Source organism: Hippopotamus amphibius, chromosome 4 (assembly GCF_030028045.1).
Source record: "Hippopotamus amphibius kiboko isolate mHipAmp2 chromosome 4, mHipAmp2.hap2, whole genome shotgun sequence".
Lineage (NCBI taxonomy): Eukaryota > Metazoa > Chordata > Mammalia > Artiodactyla > Hippopotamidae > Hippopotamus > Hippopotamus amphibius.
This window is the reverse complement of record NC_080189.1, coordinates 43,733,753-43,758,303: the sequence shown is the minus strand read 5'-3', so window position 1 is coordinate 43,758,303 and position 24,551 is coordinate 43,733,753. Positions and strand designations below refer to the sequence as shown.

Here is a 24,551-nt window from a genome sequence, read left to right as displayed (position 1 = left end):
CTCAATATGGATCACAGAGTGGAATGAAATATGTAGGACTATGAAACTGCTAAATGATAACACAGGAGAAAATCTAGGGGACTTTGGGTCTTTCAATGATTTTTTTTTTTTTAAAGCTCTGTATTGGAATATAATTGCTCTACACTCTTGTACCAGTTTTTAAGGTACACCAAAGTCAATGAGCTGTATTTATAAACATCAATGATTTTTTTAGATACAACATCAAAAGCACAATCCTTGAGAGAAAAAAATTGAAAGTTGAGGTTTTATAAAAGTGTAAAATTTATTCTCTGCAAAAGACACTGTCAAGAGACTGAAAAAACAAGGCACAGAATAGGGGAAAATATGCAAAATACATATTTGATAAAGAATTTATATCCAAACCATACAAAGAAATCTTAAAACTCAACAATAAGAAAACAAACAACCCTCTTCAAAATGATCAAAAGACCTGAACAGACGCTTCACCAAAGAAGATATGCAGAGAAATTCCTAGGTGGTGCAGTGGTTAAGAATCTGCCTGCCAGTGCAAGGGACATGGGTTCAATCCCTGCTCCAGGAAGATCCCAAATGCCATGGAGCAACTAAGCCTGTGGCCACAACTATTGAGCCCGTGTGCTGCAACTACTGAAGCCCATGCGCCTAGAGCCCATGCTCCGCAACAAGAGAAGCCACCAAAATGAGGAGCCGATGCACGGCAATGAAGAGTAACCCCTGCTCGCCGCAACTAGAGAAAGCCCGTGTGCAGCAACAAAGACCCAATGCATCCAATAAATTAATTAATTAATTTTAAAAAAGATATGCAGATGACAAACAAGCATATGGAAAGAAGTTCAATATTACATGTCATTAGAGAATTACAAATTAAAACGAGATTCCACTACACATCTTTTAGATGGCTTAAAAAAATTTTTTTAATTGACAATATGAAATGGTACAGAGAATGTGTAGCTACTGGAAGTTTCATTCGTTTCTTGTGGGAATGCAAAATGGTAATCTTTAGAAGACAGTTTGGCAGTTTCTTATAAAATTGAACATACTCTTACCATACGATCTAGCAATTGTGCTACTAGGTATTTACACAATTGAGTTGACAACTTATATCCACATGAAAGCCCACACAAGAATGTTTATAGCAGTTTTATTCATAATTCCCGGAAAATGAGAGCAAGATACTCCTCAAAAGCTGAATGGATAAATAAAATAAACCGAAATGAACTATCAAGCCATGAAAAGTCATGGAGGAAGCTTAAATGCACATTGCTAAGTGAAAGAAGCCAGTCTAAAAAGGCTACATTTGTATGATTATAACTACATGACATTTGAAAAGGCAAAACAATGGAGACAGTAAAAAGATCAGTGGTTTCCAAGGATTTGAAGGGATTGAACAAGTAAAGCACAAGGGATTTTTTGGGATAGTGAAATTGTTCTGCATGATACTGTAATAATGGATAAATGACATTATGCATTTGTCAAAACCCATGGAACTGTACAGTACAAAGAATGAATCTCAATATAAACCATGGACTTTTTAGTTAATAATAATATATCAATATTGGATCATCAGTATAAAAAAATTGACCATATTAAGATGTTATTAAGAGGAGAAATTCTGGGGAAGGGCAGGGGGAGCTAACATGGGAACTCTCTGTCTTATCTGTTCAATTTTTTCTGTAAAACTAAAATTGTTCTAGAAAATAAAGTATACTGATTTTTTTTTAGAGTCAGTCCAGAGATTCTACTTTAAATGAATCCAATCTGGCATTTTTCTAAATAAAAATTTTTAAGTTTTCTGCATTTAAGTCTCACTTTTCTGCAATATTTTTTTTAAATTTCATATTTCCTAGGTCATTTTTGTCAGAATTGAGGGTGGGGTAGTGAGAATTTAGACATATGTCCTCAAGCTGCCATCTGTTCTCCAAATGGTATCCCATATGTTGTTGACGTGTAGAATTTTCATTGTTGACATTTATGAATTGACTATAATTGTACTTTAATTTCCTTCTTGACTCAAGTTAATTATAAGTGTGGTTAAATTTCCAAGTGGTATTTAAAAAAAAAAGCATGATATTAATTTCAGCTTTTGTTGGTTGTTTTAAATATGTGATTTGTATGAATAGTGTATAAAATAGACAGCTAATGAGAACATACTGCATAGCACAGGGAAATCTACTTAATGCACTGTGGTGACTTACATGGGAAGGAAATCCAAAAAAGAGGGGACATATGTATATGTATGGCTGATTCATTTTCCTGTACAGTAGACACTAACACAACATTGTAAAGCAACTATACTCCAATAAAAATTAATTTGAAAAATAAATAAATATGTGAATTGTATAACTTGCACTTTTTGGAATCTATTGAGGGTTTTTCTTCCCTTGGTAGTTTAGTTTATGACTAATTTTTGAAATATTACGTAGATATTTTACAATAATGTGTATTATTCTTAGAGTTTAACTGTTTCTACCTTTGTATTATTGTGGTGGTTTCTTCCATAGAACTTTGAACACTTTAGTTATATATATTTAGTGTTATGCTACTTGTTACATTTAGGTTTATTAATATTCTATTGCCATTGTGTATTATATGTATTATAATATAAATAATCCCTTTTTCCATGCAGGGCTATTTGCTTTGAATTTGTCTGGTAGTAGTATTGTAATGAATGCCTTCTTTTAGTTTTCAGTTGCTCAATATACATTTGGCCATCACTGTATTTTTAAACTTTGATAATCTTTTGGTTTTAGAAGCTTCTCTTCTAAATAGTATACAGCTGGATTTGGGGAAGAGTTGTGTAAATAGTCTTTGTTTTAGTGAAGGAGCTTAAGCCATTCATATTTATTTTGACAAATAGTGTTTGGTATTATTTCAATCATATCATTTTAATCTTTCTGTTTTAATTTTTTAATTTACTTCTTTTTTTCCTTTCTATTTGGTTATTAATTGTGGTACCCTGAAAAATGGCCCCCCAAACATTTCCAATCCTAATTCATGAAACCTATGTATGTTACCTTACATGGGGGAAAAAAAAAAAGGGACTTTGCAGATGTGATTAAGTTAATGATTTTGAAATGGGGAGACTATTCTAAATTATCCTAGTGAGTCCAAATGCAATCATACACATCCTTGTAAGAGCGAGGCAGAGGAAGACTTGACACACAGACAGAAGAGGCGTTGTAACCACAGACTCAAAGATGGGATTGGTGTAACCACGAATCAAGGAATTCTGGCAGCCACCTGTAGCTGGAAAAGGCAGGGGAGGAATCCTTCCCTAGAGCCTCTGCAGGACGGGTAGCCCTGCCAACACCTTGATTTTGACCCAGTGTAACTGATTTTGACTTCTGCTCTCCAGAAATGTGAGAGAATACATTTTTGCTGGTTTAAGCCACAAACTTTGTGGCAATTTGCTACCGTAACCACAGGATACTAATAAGTTATTTTTTCTCCATTTTTATTTTACTCTATCATAACTTATCTTTAACTTTTAAGTGAGATACATCTCTATCAAAGTAAAAACCAAAAAAGATGTCTAAAACATCTAAATGGAAATTTAACATGATGGCTTTTCTTCTACTCTTTCCCCTCACTTAACTCCTGAGAATTTTCCCTGAAATATTTTGTAACTATATACAGTTATTTTATAAACATTTTGTGTTTTTCTGATTCATTGCTTACATAGCTGTTATTATTCTATCCCCTTTCTTGAGTTCTTAATCTTGAAACAATTCTCAATCAGCACAAATATTTCCTCAAAAAAAGTTTTTCAGAAAGAATAGGTGATGTATTTTTCTTCTTCTTGTATAACTAAGAAAATTATTCTGTGCCTTGGCACAAAAATATTTACCAAATTTTTGAATCATAATTTTTCTTTGAAAACTCTGAACATTTTTACTCTGTTTTCTGGTGTTTACTTTTGTGGAGAGGAGGCATGACAATTTGAGGTGCATTTCTTTTAAATAATCTTTAACGTTTTTTAAAAAACCCTGCCTATATGTTTGAAGACTCCTGAAGTTAAATATTCTTTTTGACTGTGCCTCAAAGCAAATCTCTTTTTATTAACTTTGCCTGCCCCTCCGGGCACTGTGTTGTGATCTTTCCCCCTGCTCCAGATTCTGACCCTGTGTGAGCCATCTCACTCAACACAGCCGCAGATGCCTCGATTCTCATGACAGTCTCATCAACATTCTACCCCATGGGAAAGCCGGGGAGCAGGGGTGGGGGAGAATGGGATGAATTGAGAGACTGGGATTGCCATATATACATTACTAATAAGAAAAAAAAGCTCAAATTGTACACTTTAAATATATGCAGTTTATTGTATGTCAATTGTATCTCAATAAAAGTTCTTAAAGAAAAAAAAAACAGCAAAGCAAACAAACAAACAAACACAAAAACAATCTACCCCCTGGGGTTCTGCCCTTGGGAACACTCTTTCCCATCCTTCTCTGATGCCACCCCCTCAACTGAGTGTGGCCAGCCTTAACAATTCTGAATTCATGGATCCCACATAGAAATCCCAGTTTTCTCTAAGGAGACAGTCATCTTATTTTTGTTGTTGCTGTAAAATTTGGCCATCATTTTTCTCTCTGACCATTCATCACCTTTTTAGCAAGACAAGAATTTCTTCTTATATTCCTCAGGGGGGCCTTCAATCTCTGATCAGTCTTCAGAACGCCCTCCCTACAGCACCTTCTACAACACTGATGCTGGGATGCATTTGTGGTAGTGTTATAGAAATAAAAATCATAAAGAACAACGGTGCAGTTGATTGTCATTTGTCTGAGCAAGGGAATGAACAAAATGGTACAAATTCAGACAAAAGTTACTACCAAAGTCATGTTATTTCTATTTCATCTTAGAAGAAATTCAGGCACTCACCCTTAGACTTCAATCTTTGAGTTACTTTTCTACCCACTCTGAATTTGACCCAAAGGTTACAAAGCAGTGACATGGCTAGACTCTTGGTAGACATGTTGCTCAAAGTTATTTGAAAATTTTCCATTCTGATCATCCTTTCAGGGATATTTCATTAAATTACATTCTGAGTATGCTCTTCACAGAAGAGATATTAACCTCTTACATCCCAATTTCCTTCTCCGCAAAGTATGCAAATATCACTGTACACAGAATAATTAAAGGGCATGGGTAAGTTTAATAAAAGAGAGGGTGGGAAGGCAGAAGAGGAGACCCAAGGGCTGACCCTAGTGAACAGCTCTGTTGGAGAAGTGGACAAGGAAGGGGAAGCTCTGAGAGTGTCAGCACAGATGGTGATAAATGATTCAAAACAGCACATGGGCTCTGTGAAGCCAGATCCCTTCTATCATCCCTCAACAACTCACACTGATAAAAGGCAAATGAATGTTTGTTTCTAATTATTCTGGAATGTCAACTGTGGCAGAGAAAATTAGTTTAGCTTTAAAAGTCAATTACAAACAAATGTACCATGCAAAAGTCAAGAGGGACAGATCCTTGGAGAAATGCAGAGTCTCCAAGAAGCCAAGCGAATGAGTGAGCAAGTAAGAGCTGGAAGCACTCTCACCTGTCACAGCCAGCAGCGCAAATCCCAGCACCAAGGATAGCAAACTTCCTCCTGACGTGGGGAGTCAGTCATGCTTGTCTGTACCCCAAACCCCATCCACCCCTTGGTTCAGGGCCCAGGTTTCTAAGTAGCACAAAACATTCTTCTTTCCACCATGTGCATTTCCTCGCCTCTATGAACCCACTCACCCCCTCTCATTTCTGTTTTCAGGTTGTGCTGCTCTACGCCTCTACCTATGTCCTGGTGTCCCTCAGTATAGACAGATACCATGCCATCGTCTACCCCATGAAGTTCCTGCAAGGAGGTGAGCTGGCTCAGCCAAGTACTATCCTTGGGTGAGGGTTTTCCCTAGTATTATCCTCTTAGTAATTGTTCTTTTCCTCCCCCTATCTTCTCCTCTTCCACTTCCTCCCCTACTTCATGAGTCTAACTGTCCAAAAGGATGTAGAAAGGAAAGCTCAGGTGCCTGGGAAAATGCTGATGGTTCCTACGGATGTCCAAGAGCCACTAGGAAAGGTGTTTTGCTGGGCCCACTTTGTGACCATTTACCTTGATGCAGATGCCTCCAGTTTGTTGGGGTTTTTTTTATTTGTTTGTTTGTTTGTTTTAGAGCAGTGTCAACACACATACCTATCCAAAGAAATAAACACTCCCACTTCAACTTGCTTGTCTTCCAGAAGCAAGCACTTTGCCCTCCTCCCCACAAAACCACAGAAATAATTGGAATGATGTTTTTAATTGATAATTATAATGGAAACAAGGAAAACCCTCTTTGATCCAGATACAGTGAAGAATCCCTGAAAGAGGAAGCAGATGGGTCAGAGGGAAGGCTGAAACCACACAAGCCACGATACCCACAGATGCTGCTGCAGCAACGCGGCACAGGTCTTCCTGAATAGATCCTGCAAATGCCCAGAGCAAGAAGGACTCAAGGAAACTAGCAGGATGATTCTGGGAGTGCAATGAGGACGTTTCATCACAGCACATCTCCCTTCCCACTGCCCTCCCCCTTCCCAGACGCACAGTAGGGATGGAGGTCTCTGTTCCAAGTAGTGGGGATACTGGATTTGGAGAGACAGAGTAGGGTCCTGGGAAGCAACAACACCTTGGAAGGACGGTGGGTACCTAGTCATGGGACTAACTGTCCATTACTCTACCTGCAGGAAGAGCCCACCTACCTCTCTGGCCCCCAAAAGCAAATAAGAAGCCAACATACTACACTTTTTCCCAAGTAGGTTGTGAAACTCATAAAATAAAGAACCGAATATGAAATCTTGTTTACAAAAATGAGGTGCAATCAAATATCACAAAAAAATGTGACAAAAGCCGAACTGGAAAATAGCTAACATGTTTAAAATACTACTCTGCAGAATTTACAGGTAAGGATGCAAAATTAATAGAGCAAGCAGAACTTTAGAATAAGTAGAATTAATGTCATCAGATACTATTAAATACATCAGGCAGTATGGACACAGATGCTTTGAATGGCAACTTAATAATATCTAATTAAAATATAAACTGTGCAGCCTTTTGAGATAGAAATTCTACTCCTTGGTATCTTCTCTGGACACCACTCACATGTGTGCGTGCCTAGGCGTGTGTTGTAGCATTGCTTAGAATAGCAGCAATTCAATGCTAACCTTGGTGTCCCTCAGTGGAGGAATGGCTAGCATCATATGTAGAAGCTTCAGTGGCTTAGGTTCTTTGACTGCATACTATGTGCTGTTCATAATTCTAAGTTCTTTACATATGTTAAATACTTTAATCCTCACAACAGCTCTGTATCTTTAGTCTGGGCAATTACCATTCACAGTTAAAGTAGTTTGCCCAAGGTCACACAGTTTGTAGGTGCAGGGGCAGGATTTCAACCCAGATGGTCTGGATTCAGCTCAGGTGCCCTCAACTACCACATATCCTGTCTCTCAGTGAGGAGGTGGTAGAGCCATGGAGAGTAATGTGCATCAACATGAAAGTATCTACATCATATTTTGAGTGATAAAACAACATACAATCATACATGGAGTATGATAACATTAATGTAAAGAAAAAACTCAAAACAACACAGATACAGAGATATGCAGATACAGAGAGAGAGACGAGCTGGAGAGAATGCAAAAAAAAAATGGGGGGAGGGTCTCAGAATAATAAACAGTTGCCTGCAAACACGCACATCTCTGGGGATGGGAGTTGGACTCTCCTTAAAGACCACAGGGACTTACATGCCATTAGGTAATTTTTACACCAGAAACATATCAATGTTTTGTGTGCACTTGAAAGTAATTTTAAGATAGAATTTATACCTGTTTCTTAGGCTTTTTGTAGGTTGTGTGTGTGTGTGTGTGTGTGTGAGGTGTGCAACCCGCACCAAGCTTTCTGGACACTGTCATGCTCTAGTGATTACAGCAGAGGAGAAGGCGGGGGAGGGGATGAGGGTAAGTGGGAGATATGTATGATATATGTATGCAAAAGTGTGATACACTTATTCATCCATCTACTTGCTTACGTCCAGCAGGCTCTAGGAAGGATTACATATGGTGTACAAAAAGACACCTATGCCAGAGTATTTCAAGGTGAAGAAATAGGAGTAAAGGGAACATAAGTATAATAAAACGTGTGAGGGGTGTCCCAGGACATTTGTTGGAGGGAGAGGTTTTGGATCCACAGCCAAGAGGGAAACATGGTCAGTTACATGTCTCACCATATTCATTATATAAAAAATAAATCAACTGTTTAGCTTACAGGAAATATGACTGGTTCTTGGAGACTGCGCAATACTATGAATCGTGTCCTAAATTACAGGAAAGACAGCAACGAAAATTATAGTGTTCTTTAAAAGATGTAAAGCAATTTATTTCCTCACTATAAAATTAATAGAGGCTTCATGTAGGACACTTGGAAAGTAATCATCTCTAATAGCTTCCGGGAAAGATTCAAGCTTGGAAACAGAAATTAGCCATTTTCCCTTCCTCTGCTCCATCCCAACTGAAGTCATTGAAGAAGCATACAAATAGGAGGAGATCTGTAGCTGGGATGGGAGCCAAGGAAAGATGCCATCCAAAGACCAGAAACTTCAAGGAATTCCCAGTACACACGGGGAGCAGATTAAACATTAACATGGATGCCAAGCCTCCTAGGAAAGCTGCATGGTCTTGCAGGAAGTTGAAAAGATCCTCATGGTTATGGGGTGAAATAATCAGTGGAAAAGGGTATGAGAGGGTCCAGGGAACCCTACGCTAGAGTCATCTTGGTGCTCCAGCTCATTGGACTGTAAGGGCAGCTGTGAAGGGCAGGGTTGGGGGGTGGTGTGACTGAGCTGAGAGAAGGCAAGAAAAAGATTCTGCACAGAGCAGCAGGGAGAACGGAGCCAGTGGAAGCCAGGAGGGACTGTCTTGTGGCTGAACAAGTGTGTGGCATGGCAGTAAAACCAAAGGAAGGAGAACAGAAATGGGGGAATGGGAGGATTTTACTGATGTTTTGCTGCTTTTTAATAAAGTGGTAGTTTCCTTGTCAGCAACTCCACAGAAGCTGGCAGTTTTAAAGCTCTTTAGGAAAAATAAATGTGAGGATAATTAGGAAAACATCAACCAATAATGAAGAGAGATATAGAGTGCCAGATACACACTACTATATGTATAACTGATTCACTTGGCTGTACACCTGAAACTAACACAACATTGTAAATCAACTGTACTCCAATAAAAATTTTTTAAAACTACTTTTCAACAGTAAAAAAAAATATAATACAAAATTTAGGTAGTTACAAGTGAATTTGTCAGCGTACAATGTTAGAATAGCTGTCTAGCCAGTTTGAAAAATTAGATCACTACCTGTAACAGCTAATTACAAAGTGAATTCCAATTGGATTGAAAAAGTAAAAATTTTCAGGGCAGAGTCAAGATGGCGGCGTGGGAAGATGCAGAGATCGCCTCTCTCCACAAATAGACCAATTACCAGAGGCCAGCGGGGGACCTGAGGCCCAAGCAGACCGCAGGCACACTGCAGCAACTGCTTGTGGGATCTTGATACACAAGCCCAGTGTCAGGCCTGCGTTCCTGAGGTGGGAGCTCTGAGGCCAAAACATTGGACTAACAGGGAAACCCAGTTCCCAGGAAATATCCTTTACCGTGAGGTCTCCCAGAGGTTCTCAGCTTAAAACCAAGACCCAGCAGGAACACAATCCTGCCCATCCAAAGTGGGGGGAAAATGAGATGACAAAAAAATATGCCACAGATGAAGGAACAAGGTAAAAATACACAAGACCAAATAAATGAAGAGGAAATAGGAAAATTGCCTGAAAAAGAATTCAGAGTTATGATAGTAAAGATGATCCAAAATCTACAAGAAACAGTTAAAAAGGAATCAGAAGAACTAAAGAGCAAACAAACAGTACTAGATAACAAAATAACCAAAATTAAAAATACTCTAGATGGTATAAACAGCAGAATAACTGAGGCAGAAGAACGAATAGGTGAGTTAGAAGATAGAATAGGGGAAATAACTGCCACAGAGCATGAAAAAGAAAAAAGAATAAAAAGAATGGAAGACAGTCTCAGAGACCTTGGTGATAACATAAAGTGCACCAACATTTGAATCATAGGCATCCCAGAAGAACTAAAAAAGAAAGGGTCTGAGAAAATATTTGAAGAGGTTATAGTGGAAAACTTCCCCAACATGGAAAAGGAAATAATTAATCAAGTCCAAGAAGCACAGAGAGTCCCATACAGAATAAGCCCAAGGAGAAACACACCAAGGCACATATTAATCAAACTAATGAAAATTAAACACAAAGAAAAAATATTAAAAGCACCAAGAGAAAAGCAGCAAATAACATATAAGGGAAAACCCATAAGGATAATAGCTGATCTTTCTACAGAAACTCTGCAGGCCAGAAGGGAGTGGCAGGATATACTGAAAGTCCTGAGAGAGAAAAACCTACAGCCAAGAATACTCTACCCAGCAAGAATCTCATTCAGATTTGATGGAGAAATCAAAAGCTTTCCAGACAAGCAAAAGTTAAGAGAATTCAGCACCACCAAACCAGCCTTACAACAATTACTAAAGGAACTTTTCTAAGCAGGAAACACAAGAGAAGGAAAAGAGCTACAAAAACAAACCCAAAACAATTAAGAAAATGGTAATAGGAATGTACATGTCAATAATCACCTTAAATGTAAATGGATTAAATGCTCCAACCAAAAGACACAGACTGGTTGAATGGATACAAAAACAAGACCCTTCTATATGCTGTCTACAAGAAACCCACTTCAGACCAAGGGACACATATAGACTGAAAGTAAAGGGATGGAAAAAGATTTTCCATGCAAATAGAAGCCAAAAGAAAGCTGGAGTAGCAATACTCATAACAGACAAACTAGACTTTAAAGTAAAGACTATTACAAGAGACAATGAAGGACACTACCTAATGATCAAGGGATCCATCCAAGAAGAAGATATAACAATTGTAAATATCTACGCACCCAACATAGGAGCACCTCAATATATAAGGCAAATGCTAACAGCCATAAAAGGAGACATTGACAGTACACAATAATAGTAGGAGACTTTAACACCCCATTTACAACAATGGACAGATCATCCAAACAGAAAATAAACAAAGACACACAAGCTTTAAATGACACATTAGACCATCTCGACTTAATTGATATTTATAGGACATTCCATCCAAAAATGACAGAATACACTTTCTTCTCAAGTGCACACAGAACATTCTCCAGGATAGATCACATCTTGGGTCACAAATCAAGCCTTGGTAAATTCAAAAAAATTGAAATTGTATCAAGCATTTTCTCTGACCACAATGCCATGAGACTAGATATCAATTACAGGAAAAAAACTGCAAAAAATACAACCACATGGAGACTAAACAATATGCTATTAAACAACCAGGAAATCACTAAAGAAATCAAAGAGGAAATCAAAAAATACCTAGAAACAAATGACCATGAAAACACAACGACCCAAAACTTATGGGATACAGCAAAAGCAGTCCTAAGAGGGAAGTTTATAGCAATACAGTCCTACCTCAAGAAACAAGAAAAATATAAAGTAAACAACCTAACCTTACACCTAAAACAACTAGAGAAAGAAGAACCAAAAAACCCCAAAGTGAGCAGAAGGAAAGAAATCATAAAGATCAGATCAGAAATAAATGAAAAAGAAGGAAGGAAACAATAGCAAAGATCAATAAAACTAAAAGCTGGTTCTTTGAGAAGATAAACAAAATTGATAAACCATTAGCCAAACTTATCAGGAAAAAAAGGGAGAAGATGCAAATCAACAGAATTAGAAATGAAAAAGGAGAAGTAACAACAGACAGTGCAGAAATACAAAAGATCATGAGAGACTACTACAAGCAACTGTATGCCAATAAATTGGATAACTTGGAAGAAATGGATAAATTCTTAGAAAAGCACAATCTTCCAAGACTGAACCACGAAGAAATAGAACATATGAACAGGCCAATCACAAGTACGGAAATTGAAACTGTGATTTAAAATCTCCCAACAAACAAAAGCCCAGGGCCAGATGGCTTCACAGGAGAATTCTATCAAACATTTAGAGAAGAGCTAACACCTATCCTTCTCAAACTCTTCCAAAATATAGCAGGAGGAACACTCCCAAACTCATTCTACAAGGGCACCATCACCCTGATACCAAAACCAGGCAAAGATGTCACAAAAAAAGAAAATTACAGGCCAATAACCCTGATGAATACAGATGCAAAAATCCTCAACAAAATACTAGCTAACAGAATCCAACAGCACATTAAAAAGATCATACACCATGATCAAGTGGGGTTTATCCCTGGAATGCAAGGATTCTTCAATATATGCAAATCAATCAATGTGATACACCATATTAACAAATTGAAAGATAAAAACCATACAATAATCTCAATAGACGCAGAAAAAGCTTTTGACAAAATTCAACACCCATTTATGATAAAAACTCTCCAGAAAATGGGCATAGAAGGAAATTACCTCAACATAATAAAAGCCATATTTGACAAACCAAGAGCCAACATCATTCTAAATGGTGAAAAACTGAAAGCATTCCCTCTAAAGTCAGGAACAAGACAGGGGTGTCCACTCTCACCATTAGATCAATGGAACAGAATAGAGAACACAGAGATAAACCCAAGCACATATGGGCAGCTTATCTTTAACAAAGAAGGCAAGAATATACAATGGAAAAAAGACAGCCTTTTCAATAAGTGGTGCTGGGAAAATTGGACAGCAACATGTAAAAGAATGAAATTAGAACACTTTCTCACACCATACACAAAATTAAACTCAAAATGGATTAAAGACCTACATGTAAGGCCAGACACTATAAAACTCCTAGAGGAAAATATAGGCAGAACACTCTATGACATCCATGAAAGCAAGCTCCTTTTTGACCCACCTCCTAGAATCATGGAAATAAAATCAAGAATAAACAAATGGGACCTTATGAAACTTAAAAGCTTTTGCACAGCGAAAGAATCCATAAACAAGACAAGAAGACAACCCTCAGAATGGGAGAAAATACTTGCCAACGAAGCAACAGACAAAGGATTAATCTCCAAAATATACAAGCAGCTCATACAGCTTCATACCAAAAAAGCAAATAACCCAATCCACAAATGGGCAGAAGACCTAAATAGACATTTCTCCAAAGAAGACATACAGAAGGCCAACAAACACATGATGCTCAACATCACTAATTATTAGAGAAATGCAGGTCAAAGCCACAATGAGGTATCACCTCACACCGGTCAGAATGGCCATCATCAAAAAATCTAGAGACAATATATGTTGGAGTGGGTGTGGAAAAAAGGGAAGTCTCCTGCACTGTTGGTGGGACTGTAAGTTGGTGCAGCCACTATGGAAGACAGTTTGGAGGGTCCTTAAAAAACTGCAAATAGAACTACCATATGATCCAATAATCCCACTACTGGGCATATACCCAGAGAAAACCATGATCCAAAAAGAAACAAGTAGCATAATGTTCACTGCAGCACTATTTACAATAGCCAGGATATGGAAGCAACCTAGATGCCCATTAACAGATGAATGGATAAAGAAGATGTGGCACATATATACAATGGAATATTATTCAGCCATAAAAAGGAATGAAATTGATCTGTATGTCATGAGGTGGATAGACCTAGGATCTGTCATACAGAGTGAAGTAAGCCAGAAAGAGAAAAACAAATACTGTATGCTAACACATATATATGGAATCTGAAGAAATGGTACTGATGAAACCAGTGACAGGCAAGAGTGGAGATACAGAAGTAGAGAATGGACTGGAGGACATGGGGCTGGGGTGAGGGGCAAGGGGGATGTTGGGACGAGGTGAGAGAGTAGCATAGACATATTTACACTACCAGCTGTAAAATAGATAGCTAGTGGGAAGTTGCTGTATAACAAAAGGAGATCAACTTCATGGGAGATGCTTTGGAGGGCCAGGACGGGGAGGGTGGGGGGGAGTCGTGGGAGGGAGGGGATATGGGGATATGTGTGTAGATGCAGTTGATTCACTTTGGTGTACCTCACAGACGGGTACAAGAGTGTAAAGCAAATATATTCCAATAAAGAGTTTTAAAAAAAAAAAGTAAAAATTTTCAACGTGAGAGGGTATGGGTACGGGTGAAACTTTCATCATTTTAGTGAGGAAAATATCTTTCTAGGAATAACACCAAAAGCAGAAACAATGAGGGAATAAAGATAGTTTTTACTGTATAAAAATTTTAAATTATTTATACAAATAGTATACATTGTAAACATATTTAAAAAGCAAAGTGGCAAATAGGAAATGTTTGTATATGATGGGCAAAGGGCCAATATCCTTCTTATGAAGAACTCTGGCAAAGAAATGAGATCACAACAATTGAAAAAGCGGGTAAAGGACATGAAAAGATTATTAAGAAACAAAGAAACAGAAATAAATGAACAATATATAGAAACGCTCTTTTTGAGTACCAATTGAAGAACAGCCAGATTAAAGGTTTAGATAGGAAATCTTACCAACCAGATAACAAGACTAAGAGGAAGAATCCTCAGCGTTGGGAGAGTATAAGGAAATGGGCACTTCTGCACCCGTCCAGTGGGAGCCATAAATTATAGACATTTTGGGGGAAATCTAGCAATATTTGCCCAAATCTTCAGTTTCCAAGAGTTTATGCTCAGGAAATAGCCAGAGCAGTGCAAAAAGATGCATATGAATTATTTATAATGAAAAATAATTGGAAGTAATTTAAATACTTAATAATAGGCTATTGATAAATTGGAAATTAGTGCAACCATGGGAAAAAAAGTTATTTTATCAGTGTTTTTTAAATTGCACTTCACACACTAGCTCCTGGAGGGTTTATTTTGTCGGCCTGCTCCAGGACAGGTCTGGAAGTTTCTGGCTGTCACCTGACCTCAACCTGAGGTACCTAGGCTTCCTGTACCTCTACCAGAACATGAAAAGGAAAGAGGCTGGAGGTTACCAAGGGGGAATGGGAGCAGCCAGCCAGTGGAAAGAGCTCGACCAAGTCAGGCAAGTGAGCACTGAAAAGGAGTTTCCAAAGAACCCAGTAAAGTTCCTCAGGAGGTGAAGCATCAGCTTTAAACAGCAGCCAGGCAAAAAAGCATGAGTCATCACGTGACACTGCCAGGCAAGTAAGAACTCTCCTGCCCCCCTCCACTCCTTGCTCCCTGCACCCCAGCTTAGAGAGGCCCCAACTTGTTGGCAACCTGGAGGAGGTGCAGGAACAACAGAAGAGAAAAGCAAGCAGAGGGCTGGGCCCCCTTCCCAGATTTCAGGTTCTTACCTGATGCAGGCCCACCTGAGGAGAAAGGACTTAACTTGAAATCATCTTAGGAATTTTGAATCTTTATTGCTACCTGGGATTCCACTTATTAATTTTCTTTATTTTTTTAAGAACTTTTATTGAGATACAGTTAGCAGACAATAAACTGCATATATTTAGAGTGTACAATTTGGTATTTTTTTTCTTATTAGTAATGTATATATGGCAATTCTAATCTCCCAATTCATTCCCCCCCCAACACTCCCTGCTTTCTCCACTTGGTATCCATATGTTTGTTCTCTACATCTGTATCCCTATTTCTGCCTTGCAAACCAGTTGATTTGTACCATTTTTCTATAGTTCACATATATGTGTTAATATACGATACTTGTTTTTCTCTTTCTGACTCACTTCACTCGGTATGACAGTCTCTAGGTCCACCCATGTCTCTACAACTGTCCCAGTTTCATTCCTTTTTACAGCTGAGTAATATTCCATTGTATGTATGTACCACATCTTCTTTAAGCATTCATCTGTTGATGGACATTTAGGTTGCTTCCACGTCCTGGCTATTGTAAATAGTGATGCAATGAACATTGGAGTGCATGTGTCTTTTTGAATGATGGTGTTCTCTGGGTATATGCCCAGCAGTGGGATTACTGGGTCATATGGTAACTCCATTTTTAGTTTTGCAAGCATCCTCCATACTGTTCTCCAAAGTGGCTGTATCAATTTACATTCCCACCAGCAATGCAAGAGCATTCCGTTTTCTCCACACCCTCTCCAGCATTTACTGTTTGTCGATTTTCTGATGATGCCCATTCTAACTGGTGTGAGGTGATACCTCATTGTAGTTTTGATTTGCATTTCTCTAATAATGAGTGATGTTGAGCAGCTTTTCATGTGCCTCTTGGCCATCCGTACGTCTCCTTTGGAGAAATGCCTATTTAGGTCTTCTGCCCATTTTTTGATTGGGTTGTTTGTTTTTTTGCTATTAAGCTGGATGAACTGTTGATATATTTTGGAGATTAATCCTTTGTCTGTTGATTCGTTTGCAAATATTTTCTCTCATTCTGAGAGCTGTCTTTTCATCTTGCTTATAGTTTCCTTTGCTGTGCCACTTGTTAATTTTCAAGTTCATTACCATATTGAAGCACTGTTTATCACTTAAAATGACTGCAGGGGCTTTTTAACCACCTGATTATCACTGACATCAAGGGGCTTTCCTGAGTTTCCAAACAGGAGCAGGAGAGCTCCCACCCCACTGGCTCACTGGATACTTGTACAGGACGATGCAAAGACCTGAAAAGACTGTATTATAATTCTGCCCCAAGATTCCTGCTTGTTCATTGTGCCAGTAATATCTGTTTTCTAAACCTTTCTAATACCTCTTTTCAGAGCAACAATTCAGCAAGAACAGAACCCCAGATATTATTCTCCCAAATATTTGGGATTCAAGATTCTAATAGAGTCCATAGTTTCTTCTAGAATTGTTCTCACTTCTTATAGTTACTTGACCACACCCTACACATCTCTTTATGATACCACCCGACTCTACATTTCCCTCCCTATCCAGAGATATGTACCTGCTTTCCAATTTGAAAGTTGGGAGGTGGGGGGAGGTCTCCTGTCCTGGGATGAAGGAGGGCCACCAGGACCAGTCAGCACACACAGCACAGCTACGATAGGGATGAAGATAAAAAGCTTCAACAACAGCTTAACAGAAAGCATCACATCATAACAACTGTTTTCAAAATGCACTCTCATGGATATTAATTGTCTCTCTCTGGCCCCATCATGGAATGTTTAGGTGAGCAGAGTGTGTATTTTTTTTTATCCTACTTTAGAGAAGAACTCAGGGTGAGACTGAGTGGTTTGCCCAAGGTCAAAACATCACATCTGAAAGAACCCAAACCTAGTGTGTAGGGTTATAGCTACCAGGCCTCGGGACGTGGTTTGAATGAACCCTGCCCTCTAGAACCAAGTCCAGTCTTCTTTCTCTGCCTTACAATTCCTCCCTTGTTCCTTCAAATAAAAGAAAGCTACTTAACATTTGCAAAAAGCTTTCAAACCCTGTCACAGTGCTTCACAGTGCTAGGTATGAGAGAAGGATGACAGACAGACCAAAGGTCCCATCCCTGCCTTTGAGGATGGGCAAGATATCGGAGACAGGCATTCACACAGCAACCTGTCAAATGTACATGGTACGAACTGAGTTCCGTAGTCCTGTAGGAACGGATGCATCAGCATCTCAAGTTAAGCAGGTAAATCAGGGAAGAAGAAGAGACGGAGAAATGCCTTATGTCAGGCAGTGTGCTAGCTTCTGTGTAAGCATTCTCTTTTTAATCTTTGGATCAGCCCTAGATGCAGGTCCTGTTATCCCCATTTTATGCATGAGGAAACTGAGGCTCTGAGAGTTCCAGAATCCCTCTTCCACCATGATATTTTTCCACACTAGATGCCAAGTGTGCTCCCAAAGGATGTTTCCAGATGCCCAGGCATCCCTCTCTTTTCTTTGAACAGAAAAGCAGGCCAAGGTCCTCATCGTGATTGCCTGGAGCCTCTCTTTCCTGTTCTCCATTCCCACCCTTATCATATTTGGGAAAAGGAAACTCTCCAATGGTGAAGTGCAGTGCTGGGCCCTGTGGCCTGATGACTCCTACTGGACCCCATACATGACCATCGTGGCCTTCCTGGTGTACTTCATCCCCCTGACAATCATCAGGTAAGAGGCCAGCAGGCCAGACCCACACAGGGGTTTTCCCAGTTCACCAACTGATGCTCTCCTCCCTTACAGGTCACTCATCACTCCTAGTGTCCTTTGGGGAACTGGCTAGGTGACAAGATTTTATCTAAAGCTACTATGTGCTAAGCTCAGCTCGTCCAAAGTGGAATAAGGAGGAGGGAGCTAACATTTTCTGAGTATGTGCTATGGGGCAGGCATTGTGCTAAGTGGCTGACAATGATCCCATCAACCACACTACGACTCTATGAAATAACTATTATCCCCATCTTGTAAATGATAAAGCTCAACCTCAGAGAGGTTGAGTAACTTACCCAACATTACACAGATTTGTCTGATTTCATACCTTGTTCTTTCTCCTATATCACGCAACCTTTCAAATACAGGACCTAGTACCAGTTTCAGAGGTCTTATACTATAATCGAAAAGATAGACAAACTTGAAACAAAACTGAACAAAAAGCACAGTACACACAAAAATATGTTAGGGCCTGTATGCAATGAGTTCAAATAATGGCAGCGAACACTTCTTGGAAGCATCCTTTGAAGGAGAGAAGGCTTCGATAGGAGAAGGGGAAGGTGGAGAGAAAGCAGGTTCCCTGGTGACCGGGGGTCAGAGTGCCTATGGTGACAGGAAAGGACAGGCAGGCAGGCAGTGCCGATGGAAAAGAATTTGGCAACAAGCTCTTTGTGGATGGTGTGAGGCTCAATTGTGAAGTGTGAAGGGCCTTAGGAAGCAAGCCATAAGATGCTCCCTTTGTGCTGCAGGCAATGGTGGGCCAAAGACAGTCATTCAGCAGAGGAGACCACAACCACCCAGACAATGCAGGGTCTCACTTGGTCACATGGCAGGATCATCTCTGAAAGGGTGGCTCTGCATGGGTGGATGGGATCGGGAATTGCAGGGAGATACCTGGCGTGTTGAGTATGTACATGGGCCTTGCTGACCCTGCACATTTTGAGTGTCCCCAAGCCTGCCATCCAGTGTTGCATAATTCGTCCTGTGCAAAGGAAGATCAGCCTTTGGGTTTCAGTAGTATAAGCAGTGCTGTGTTAAAAAAAAAAATCTTTGTACTTAAAATTATTCATGAGTCTCTGATTATTTCCTCAGGACTCATTCTAATGGAATTGCTAGGTCACAGATGATGCTCATTTTAAGACTTTTGATGTGTATTCATAAACTGCCCTATTAAAAAAATATGTATTCCTGCCAACAGCAAACAAGAGCTCTGATTTTTTCTTCCCCTGACCCAGAGGAAGGTGGTATCATTTCTTTATTAAATCTTTGCTGATCACAGAGGTTTAAAAAAGTATCTCATTGTTTCAATATGCATTTCTTGGATTAAGTACTTGGGTATTTTTCAAGTGTTTTCTGACATTATAGGAATCACTTGTTCTTGCTCTTTGTTCATCTTTAGTCTCATAAGATACTAAAGCTGGAAAAATGTTATCCATCACGTAGCCCAGCCCCTAAACTTTTCACGAGTAGACTTAGGGCTGAAAGAAGCAAAATGACTTGCTCTCCATCAGAGGTGGAGCTGGACAGGAGCAGAGTGATTCCCACAGTCAGCCCCGCAGCCTTGCTGAGATTGGATATTGTCCAGTCATCTCTGCTGAATCTACAAGTTAACATCTATACTGTATTTCAACTTACTGCTCTCCTCTCTACCAAGCTGAATCTGGGAGGAAACCTGAAGGGAAGATGAAGGTTATCTAGACAATCAATGAAAGGTAAGCAACAGCCACATTAACAGAATCACACGGAAGAGGAAAGAGGCCAGTTGCAGCAGTAAGAAAGTTATTTGGAAGGAAGCAACTCATGCCATCACAGGCAACTGACACATCGATTTCAGTGGCAGCGAATGTCCCTGCTTCTCTCCTGATTGATTTCCTATCAATTCCTGAAGTCAGTCAAAACCCCTGCTCAGCAGGGCAGAGGCAGCTGTGAACCACAGGCTCACAACGTGCTGTCTGGCCAGATCCCTCTCGCGGGGCTTTCACTGTCTGAAATTTCCCCCATTAATTCAAGCTGCATCTCCTTTTCCTCCGACTTGCTTGCAGCACAACTTGTGCATTTTTGTAGTGTCCTTGGAAAACGCCAAGTCTAATTTAATGGTTAAAGGGGATTTCAAACGCCCGTTTCACTCAGCCCTTGTCAGTAAATACTGCTCCTTGCTCCTTGCTTCCAGCTGGGCAGAACCCATGAAAATTCAGAGTGACCTTGCTCTGTCCATCCTTGAGTTTCCCTGTGGCGTTTTCTACCTATCAGTCATTATCTTCCCTCTTCTTCTCCCACGGTCAGGCTTCTGCGGGAGAGAGAGCTTCTCTCTGGGGGAAGTGGCACAGCAAAACCCCACTTCTTAAACCAAGACCAGGCCCGGATGGATATTTGTGAGGAATTTGTTTTCCAGCTAGTTTGAGGGATAAGTTGCTATAATTTCATTTCTCTCAGAGCAAAAGCTCAGCTCTTTTTCATTGTTTTTGTTTTCTTTTTTTCTTAACCACACTGCGGCACCCTGAGCTTGAGTCTGTTGCTAGCACTCTTTCAGATAAGGTTAAATTCTTAATTCCAAGATTGAGTAGACAAAAGAAGGTATTCACTCACTTTATTAACCATGCTTCAGGCTTTATTGTCCCTCATGCATGATACATTTCTATACCGATATATGTACAAATACACATGTATATTCTTACCAAATTGATAGGCAAAAAATACATATGTATTATTGTTGTTTTAATTTGCATTTCTTTCATCACAAATGAGGTTGAACACATTTTATATGTTCATTATTATTTTTGTTTTTTGAGTAAATTACCTATTTGTATTCTTTTACCCATTTTTCTCCATTTTATTTTATTTTCTCTATTCTCTCTTTAGAGATATTCTTTATATAAAAACTTTTCCTGTTTTTATATGATTAGGAATTTCTCTAGTTTGTCCCTACTTTGCCTTTTCATTTTGAATGTGACTTTATTTTGCTTTCAGTTAATGACTGACATAATCAAGAAAAGGAGAGAAATCATGAATATCTAAATTAGAAAGTCAAATAACTAGATTTTAAAAAAGAATCATAGGAAAGCACTTTGCAAAACTTTATATAAATGCATTTGAAAATATGAATGCAATGTATATGGCTTTTCTGTAATATGTAAACATTTTACATTTTAATGCACTCACATCTACTCACAATTTTCTTTACATTTTTTCCATTTCTTTTCTTTCTTAGGAAAGTGTCCCTTTCACAAACTTATCTAATTTCACTTTTTAATGATTTATTATTTTAATTAATTGAAAATAACTTCAGTGCTGGGAGCATGTTAAAAATACCTTAAAAATGCTTTTGGTTCGATTTTGATGTTTGATTTGATTTTTATGTCATATGAACTGGAGATCTAAGTTAAATTTTCTTTTTAATGCTGGGTTATTTGTCCCAACATCACTTACTGAATGATTTATCTTTCCTCTAAGCTATGAAATGGTAATTTTATCATATGCATATTTATATTATAAACGCTCATTGTTTCTGAGCTTTCTATTCTTTCCACTTTGTTTTTATTTTCTCTATTCTCTATCTTTAGAGAATTCTTTATATAATAACATCTTTTTTAATACGTTGCAAAAATTTCCCTAGTTTGTCACTTGTTTCTTCGCTTTGAATATGCTTTCATTTTGTTTCCAGTTAGTAGCGACTGACGTAACTAAGAAAAGGAGAGAACACACAAATAATTAAGTTAGTGGTTTTTCTGCCACTAATACCACATTGTTTTAATTACTATAGCTTTATATACATTAAATATCTGCTAAGACAAGATCGCTTGCCGTTTTCAGATTCCGTGGCTATTCCTAGGGAAGCTACTCACACATTCTCCTTGCGGCCACATCTCCAGCCAGAACAAGCCATCTCTTATTTCCAGGACTCCCCACACTCCTCCCACCCCTGGGCCTTTGTGCACATCATTCCTTACACTTGAACACTCCTCCAGAGTCCAAGCAAAATGATTCTCATTCTTTCTATCTCATTTCAAATACCAACCCTACACGGAGCTGTCCCTGACAATCCTAGGCCACATCCCACCTCAGCTTGTCCATGTTGCCATTAAGTCTTCATAGGAGTGTCATCGCCTGTCTATGTGGGTACATCTCTTGAGTACATGGACTGTTGTCTCTTAATCTCTTGACTCCAAACCCAGCACACAATGGACACTTCATAAATGTTGGATTAAATAAACAATGCAGACCTTACTGATGAACTTTGTCTGTCAATCAGACAGACGTGTCATGTCATTCCATCTCTCACACACAGACACACACACCTACTTTGCAAATTTCTGGTTATTTAGTACCTAGATCAGTTTCTGGCATATGATAGATACTCCATAAATACATGTCAAAGGAAGGAAGAAAGGGAGAAAGTAAAGAAGAGAGAGAGGAAGAAAGGCATAGAAGGAGGAAAATAGAGGAAGGAAGGAGTTGCATTGTCAGTGGCAAACTCTCATAAGAGCCGTGTACGAATAAAGATTTGGCTGTTTGATCATTAATTAAATTAGGCTCCCAGGACTTGAAACCATAGTGACTGACAATAAAGGCAATATATTGTTTTTCTGGGTCAACACAACTCCTATTATTTCAAAATCTACTTGACACAACTGTCTAACTGTTGCTGGGGAAGGTTTTTTAGCCCTGGTGTAATTGCTTTACTTTAGCTATGGTTATTTTCTTGCTACCTAATTGATTTCTCGTTCTCCTGTCCTTTGTAAAAAGGTAGAGGCATAAAAGATCCATAGCTGACAATTGCAAAGGAATACGTGGAAAAAAGCACGTTTGTCATGGAGCATTGATTTATGTTATATGAAAAAAAATACATTTATTTTGCTTGGGGAAAGGGGATCAGACTGTGGGAATGCCCCATGCTGAGGTCAGCACAGTTCTGTGGATGACAAGGTCATGGTGGGTAAAAGGGTTCAAGGTCCTAGCCAGCACTCTCCATGGCATGAGGTCCAAGGCCAAGGTTGGATGACCCACTGCATCAGTGAAGGAAGTGACATCCTATATATTGTTACCAGAGGGGTGGCAAGAGTTAGGTCTTTTGAAAAAGCCATTTTCAGTAGCCTGCCAGGTTACAGTAGATGCTTGTGTTTGAATTTCTCACATTCTTTCCATGCTAAGCCACTCAAGGCAGCCCTTCCCCTTGGCATGTAAATGGTTCAGGAATGGCCTCGTGATCCAATTCTAGCCAATGAAATGTGAGGGAGCATCTTCTGAAGAGCTTTTGGAAAGATTTCCCCATTCTAAGCAAACAGAATATGAAACAAAAAATAAGAATCTTCCTTCCACTTCTGCCCTGTCCCCTTCCTCAGAGGTAAAACTGTTAAGAATTTCTTACATACTCTTCCAGAACTGTTCAATTCATATACCAGCATATAAATATGTATAAAAACAAATTATACATACTGAACAATGTTTGATCTTTGAAAAAAGATGTTAATTAATCATTTCATTTTCCTGTTTAGAGCCAGTCAGTGGATTTCCATTGTTTCAGGATAAGGTGCAAGACCTCTAACCCTGCACTCAAGGCCACGTGTGATCTGGTCCTTGCCTCAGTCTCCATCCTTATCTTAGTCCACACAAGCTGCCTTACTCACCATGCTTCAGCCAAACGGGCCTTCTCTAAGTTCCTCAAATGCGCATGCTCCCTCCTGTCTCAGAGACTGCACATGTTGTCCCTACTGCCTGACCCATCATCCTCTTTTGCATTTAAAAAACCATTTTATCCTTCAGAACTAAGAAGAAACTTTACCTCCTCTGGGAAGGCTTCCCCGACCCCCAGAATAAACCAAGCCTTCTATTACATTTCTTGTATCCCCTATATTTTATCTTCGTAGCATTACTACTAGTGAAACTAATTAATGAAGTTTTGGTCAGGGAGCATCCTTAAGCCCCTGCTAGGAGAAGAGTAAAAAGGACCATGCCCAGTGAAGCATCGGCTCCCCCTGCTTGGCCTCTAATGAGATCTGCAGAGCACAATTGGACATCATCCTTGGGTCCCAAAATGAGGCAAAGGTGGAGGCAGAGATGGTGCCTGTGGCTCCAAGACTGTGATGAGCATCCACCAAGTCCCCGGGCCTGTGCTGAGTCCTGCAGGGGTCATGAAAGGGTCACTTGGTCTGAGGGGAATGCTCTCCATCTGTCTTGAGGACAGAGAGAACTTTCTATTTCCTGACACTCCTCATACACAGTCCAGAAGCAAGACTCAGGAAATGGCCTCAGGCATCGCATGCTCTTAAATACTTAACGCCACTTGAAAGGTCTTCCTCTGGCTTGGACTCTTGCACTCTCCCACTGCCAGGAGCTGCCTTCATGAAGGCAATGAAGGAAAACCGGTCCGTGTTTGGATAGCCTTCCATAAAATCAAGAAATAAACCAGCCAGTTGCAGGGAAGGGATACTTTACTCAATCTTAGTGAC

The 24,551-nt window shown here is 39.3% G+C and overlaps 1 protein-coding gene across 3 annotated transcripts in view; it reads left to right on the top strand.

The window, feature by feature from the left end:
* NPSR1 (neuropeptide S receptor 1) overlaps positions 1-24,551 on the top strand; it is a 153,203-nt gene that overhangs the window by 106,701 nt on the left and 21,951 nt on the right. For 2 of the 3 annotated variants that reach the window (XM_057733067.1, XM_057733068.1), the window contains exons 4-5: positions 5,753-5,846; positions 17,868-18,069. In XM_057733067.1, coding sequence (XP_057589050.1) covers positions 5,753-5,846; positions 17,868-18,069 — 296 coding nt within the window. The remainder of the gene's footprint in view (positions 1-5,752; positions 5,847-17,867; positions 18,070-24,551) is intronic. The other variant, XM_057733069.1, reaches the window with a different exon arrangement.